At 46.4% G+C, this 6,000-nt stretch overlaps 1 protein-coding gene across 1 annotated transcript in view; it reads left to right on the top strand.

The window, feature by feature from the left end:
• The first annotated feature begins 875 nt into the window (after nucleotides 1-875).
• Nucleotides 876-6,000, top strand: part of LOC120936586 (putative serine protease K12H4.7) — a 76,522-nt gene continuing 71,397 nt past the window's right edge. The window contains exon 1 of the mRNA XM_040349051.1: nucleotides 876-1,100. Within this exon, the coding sequence (XP_040204985.1) occupies nucleotides 927-1,100 (174 nt within the window). The 5' untranslated portion in view covers nucleotides 876-926. The remainder of the gene's footprint in view (nucleotides 1,101-6,000) is intronic.

Below are 6,000 nucleotides of genomic sequence, written 5' to 3'. Positions count from 1 at the left end.
AAGGGCAGGTTGAACCAGGGCTCAACGAGATAAAACCAAGCTATGTATGGCTAGCATAAGGCCCCTTTCACATTGGAGCGGGAGCCGCGGTATAGCGCTGCTAAAAATAGCTGCGCTATACCGCCGGGATTGCCGCGGGAATCGGCCGCTATAGGGTTAATACCGCCCACAATGTGCCTCTATAGAGGCGTATTGCTGCAGTTTCCCATTGTTTTCAATGGGAAGGAGCGGTATACATGCCGCTCCTCTCACCGCTCCAAAGATGCTGCTGACAGGAGATTTTTTTCTCTCCCGCCAGCGCATCGCCTCAGTGTGAAAGCCCTCGGGCTTTCACATTGAGTAGGCAGTGAAGGAGTTTTTCAGGCGGGATAGCAGCACTATTTTTAGCGCTGTACCGCCTGAAAAACTCCTCCGTGTGAAAGGGGTCTTAGTTTTAAAGCAATTGAATCAGAACGACCTCCAAACTTTCTGAGATGGAAAAGAGAAACACCTATTAGCAAATAGTATGTAAGCAAAGGAAAAGCCCCTGCCACACCCATATTAAAACAAGGAAATAGTACAAAAATAATTGGTTCTTTTTTACTTTTATTTTTTTGGAACTCTTCCAATATTCTGTTTTTTTTAAATCTACAAATGCAACAATTTAGAAATTGGATAAAAGGTTTAGCTCTGTAAAACACATTTTGCAAAATAGTAAATAGTTGCATTTTATAGGAATACGCATTAGACTGAAAAGAAAAGAGGGACTTTGTTCCAAAAGAGGGACAGTCCCTCCAAATTAGGGACAGTTGAGTGCTGTGAGTGTTCCATATTGTGTCCTAGGTTCCTAAGCAGGCAGCGTAGAGTGCTGAGCCAGCAGGCGGAAGGAAAGTCAGCTGATAAATGGTCATGTGACCATCCTTTGAACACCACTGAGGAGGACAACAATGGCTCGTGTACAGCTGCTTGTCTTGCTGTGCCTGGGGGCTTCTCTTTGTAGCGGTTTCACTTATGGAAGGTTTAGCAGAAGACCCTCTGAAATGCCAGTGACAGTGCAGGATCACTGGTTTGAGCAGAGGCTGGATCATTTCAATGGAGCTGACACCAGAGTTTGGAAACAGGCAAGTTTATGAAGATTAGACAAGTTTCCTTGCAGAGTAACCACTAACCATTAATAAATCCAGGATTCCCATTTGTTCCTGGAAATCTCTCTTTTTAAACCTGCCCCATAAAAGCATGCAGTGATTTTGTTTTTTCTCATTTAATATTAATCAAGAAAACAGTAAAGAGAGCAAAGTATGCCCTAGGTATCAGTCAGTGGGAATCCCTTTTATATCAGTCTGGCAGAAGTAAAGTGAAATCTAAAGTTTGCTTTCGATCTATGCATGAATCAAAATAATTGGGAGCAGAAGAACTACTGAAACTAGCATAGCACATTAACTAGATGCACATCAGTATAGAAATAATACATGTGTAGGGATCTGCTGCCCTCTACTGTCAGCTGCTAGTATCACACTGTAATGTAAAGTTGTTAGAGGTGCGCCGAATGAAAATGTTGGTGCCGAAAACCGATAATTACAGTTTTTTAAAAAATGAATTATTTTTATATATTTGTATTTTATATGCGACTTTTTAATTTAATATCATTAATTTAAATATGAATCAATAACTGTACATATATCCAGTATACCAGGGTTTGACAAATTTTGCTTGGAATCTAGGAGCCAGCTAAAAAAGTTAGGAGCCAGAAAACGCACCCCGTCCCGACGAGCTTGCGCGCAGAAGCGAACACATACGCGAGCAGCGACCGCATATGTAAACAGTGTTCAAACCACACATGTGAGGTATCGCCGCGATTGGTAGAGCGAGAGCAATAATTCTAGCTCTAGACATCCTCTGTAACTCAATACATGCAACCTGTAGATTTTTTTAAACGTCGCCTATGAAGATTTTAAAGGGTAAAAGTTTGTCGGCATTCCACGAGCGGACAAAATTTTGAAGCGTGACATGTTGGGTATGAATTTACTCGGCGTAACATTATCTTTCATAGTATTAAAACAAACGGGGATAACTTTACTGTTGTCTTATTTTTTTAATTAAAAAAAGTGTAATTTTTTCACAAAAAAACAAGTGCGCTTGTAAGACCGCTGCGCAAATATGGCGTGACAGAAAGTATTGCAACGATCGCCATTTTATTCTCTAGGGCGGTGATATGCAATTAGCGGACCTCCAGCTGTTGCAGAACTACAATTCCCATGAGGCATAGCAAGACTCTGACAGCCACAAGCATGACACCCGAGTGAGGCACCGTACACACGGCCGAGGAACTCGACGTGCTTGGCACGTCGAGTTCCTCGTCGAGTTCTGGGATGAAGCCGCCGAGGAGCTCGGCGGGCTGCCTTCTCCCATAGAACAACGAGAAAATAGAGAACATGTTCTCTATTTTCTCGTCGAGCTCCTCGGCGGCTCCATCGAGCCAAAACTGTACAGACGACAGAGTTTCTCGGCAGAATCCGGGTTTTGACCGAGTTTCTCTGTGAATTCTGCCGAGAAACTCTGTCGTGTGTACGGGGCCTCAGAAGCATGATGGGACTTGTAGTTTTGCAACAGCTGGAGGTCCGCTAATTGCATATCCCTGCTCTAGGGTGTTAGGATACAAAATATATATAATGTTTGAGGGTTCTAATTAGAGGGAAGAAGATGGCAGTGAAAAATGACATTAGAATTGCTGTTTAACTTGTAATGCTTAACTTGTAATACCAACGGCCACCACCAGATGGCGCCAGCTCACATCTGGTGGTAATAACTTGTAATTCCAACGGCCACCACCAGATGGCGCCCACCTTCCAAGCCAAGTCGTCAGGACACTATTTCTAGTCGCCATGGCGACCTGGCGACCGGGATTTGTCGAGCCCTGCAGTATACAAATAGGTATTCCCAGCAAAGGGCCCAACAAGAGACATGATGGAAATGTGCACATATACTCCGGTGTGTGTGTGTGTGTGTGTGTATATATACTTATTAATAGAGATACCTTTTTAGATAAATGTTGTAGCAAAGTCCAGTTGCAGGGGCCCCTAAGGATGATGCAGCTTCCCACTTTGTGTCGGAGACCTGACGACAAGATCAGCAGTGATGGGGAGATCCTCCAACAGTTGTCCAACCACCCTTGAATGCAGCTTCTCACTGACAAGAACCGTGGTGTCAGTCAGCCTGTCTACTCTGCACTTTAACCCTTTCCTGACTAAGCCTATTTCTGACATTTGTTGCTTGCAAGTAAGGATGAGCTCTGGCGTGTTCGCATAGAACACGTGCAGAGCCCGCCAGGAAGTGTGCACGGTGCTTCTTCTGAAGAAGTCCTGGGATTCTTCACAAGGGAACCTGAAGTCTGCCATGGCGGCCACAGTGGTGGCCCGCAATCTGGAGCACTGGCTCACACAGATTAAGGCACACATTGAGGCAGGGACACCCAAAGAAACCATCTTGTCCTCCTTTCCAACGCTACAAAAAAGTGTGGCATATCTGGCGGACGCATCAGCAGAATCAGTGCGCATGTCTGCAAGATCCGGCAAGAAGGGCCTTATGGCTCAAGACGTGGCAAGGGGATAGTGCCTCTAAGATTAAGCTGTGCGGTATTCCCCTTACAGGAGATCTGCTGTTTGGACCAGGTTTGGAGGCTGTTTTAGACCGAATGGCAGACAAGAAAAAGGCCTTTCCCATTAAAAAGAAGTATGGGGAGCAGGCCAAAAGAAAGTTCCGACCTCAGAAGAAGGTGGAAGCCACAAAAACAGAGGGGAAAAAATAAGTTTTGGGGTCAGAAGGGCAAATGTCATGGGGGAGTGATTTTTCGCCCTCCTGAACAGCCCCAAAAACCAGAGTGACAGGGTCAAAGTGGGAGGAAGGTTGGGGGCCTTTCTCCCACAGTGGGAAATGATCATCTGCAATCAGTTTTGTGCTAGGGATCATAAGAAGAGGATACAAGTTGGAATTCTCAAATACCCCCCCCCCCCCCCCCACCCCACTCAGACTTCTAGTCACTGAGCTGCCAAAATGTACAGAAAAGTCATCAGCTCTTCTTTCCTCCCTTCAGGAGTTGGAGGATCAAAAGGTGGTGGTACGGGTCCCAAGAGAGCAGACAGGAAGGGGTTTCTACTCCCACATCTTTGTGGTCCGCAAACCTTCTGGAAAGTTCAGACTCATACTGAATAGGGATGAGCTTCGTGTTCGAGTCAAACCCATGTTCGACTTGCACATCGTATGTTCGATCGTTCGTCGAAATACGAACGTTACGGGCCGTTCGCGTCAAATTCGAGTGGTGCGTCACGGCCCATAATTCACTGCAGCATTGCTGGCTGATGATTGGCCAAGCATGCACTATGACCCGCAAAAAACGGAGAGCCGTAATTGGCCAAAGCCAGGGTGACTTTGGCCAATTATGGCTCAGGGGGTTTAGTACACGCCTGCAGGTCGGCCTTGTGTAGTGTGTTGCGGCGGTGGTTAGAGATCTGTCTAAGAGAGAGAGAGTGTCTTTTTTAGATAGAGCAGGCAGGCTAGTCAGTTAAAGTTAGTGTTTAGAGGATATATACATCCCAGGTGTTGTACATATATTTATACACTGTATAGTTTAGCTAGATCAGTTCTTCCTAATTTACTGGCAGGCAGTTGATTGTGCTAGCTGCAGTATTCTCACGTGGTGTATGGCCTGTGTCCTCTGTAGTTTGCACCTAAAGCTACTTGGTGTGCTCTGTAGTTTGCGTCTAAAGCTACTTGGTGTGTACTGGCCGTGTCCTCTGTAGTTTGCACCTAAAGCTACTTGGTGTGTACTGGCCGTTTCATCTGTAGTTTGCACCTAAAGCTACTTGGTGTGTACTGGCCGTGTCCTCTGTAGTTTGCACCTAAAGCTACTTTGTGTGTACTAGCCGTGTCCTCTGTAGTTTGCACCTAAAGCTACTTTGTGTGTACTGGCCGTGTGCTCTGTAGTTTGCACCTAAAGCTACTTGGTGTGCTCTGTAGTTTGTGTCTAAAGCTACTTGGTGTGTACTGGCCGTGTCCTCTGTAGTTTGCACCTAAAGCTACTTGGTGTGTAATGCACGTGAGCTCTGTAGTTTGCACCTAAAGCTACTTTGTGTGTACTAGCCGTGTCCTCTGTAGTTTGCACCTAAAGCTACTTTGTGTGTACTGGCCGTGTGCTCTGTAGTTTGCACCTAAAGCTACTTGGTGTGTACTGCACGTGTGCTCTGTAGTTTGCACCTAAAGCTACTTTGTGTGTACTGGCCGTGTCCTCTGTAGTTTGCACCTAAAGCTACTTTGTGTGTACTGGCCGTGTGCTCTGTAGTTTGCACCTAAAGCTACTTGGTGTGTACTGCACGTGTGCTCTGTAGTTTGCACCTAAAGCTACTTGGTGTGTACTGCACGTGTGCTCTGTAGTTTGCACCTAAAGCTACTTGGTGTGTACTGCACGTGTGCTCTGTAGTTTGCACCTAAAGCTACTCGGTGTGTACTGTACGTGTACTCTGTAGTTTGCATCTAAAGCTACTTGGTGTGTACTGCTCGTGTCCTTTGTAGTTTGCACCTAAAGCTACTTGGTGTGTACTGCCCTTGTGCTCTGTAGTTTGCACCTAAAGCTACGGGGTGTGTGTACTGCCTTTGTCCTCTGTAGGCCATTAGTATGTCTGGAAGGACAACAAGGAGAGGCAGAGAGTCACAAGGGCAAGCAGGCTCTGCATCTAGAGGCAACAGTGCTGGTCGTGGACACGGTGCATCCTCATCAGCATGTGGCCGTTGGACACGCTCGTCCTTGTTTTTGGCAGCTGGCTGTGTTTGAGCCGCAATATGCCGAAGACTTGGTAGAGTGGATGACCAAGCCGTCCTCATCCTCCTCATCCTCTCTCACCCAGGCTCAGGGTACTTTGGCAAAGTAGCTGCCAAGGTGTCCTCTTCCCTCTGCTCAATGGCATCACTCACTCCTTCCCTAGCCCCACCATGTCCTCCTGAGGAGTCCCCCGAACTGTTTTGACCACA

The sequence above is a fragment of the Rana temporaria genome, chromosome 4, assembly GCF_905171775.1.
Source record: "Rana temporaria chromosome 4, aRanTem1.1, whole genome shotgun sequence".
Classification (NCBI taxonomy): domain Eukaryota; kingdom Metazoa; phylum Chordata; class Amphibia; order Anura; family Ranidae; genus Rana; species Rana temporaria.
This window is presented reverse-complemented; position numbering and strand designations above follow the sequence as displayed.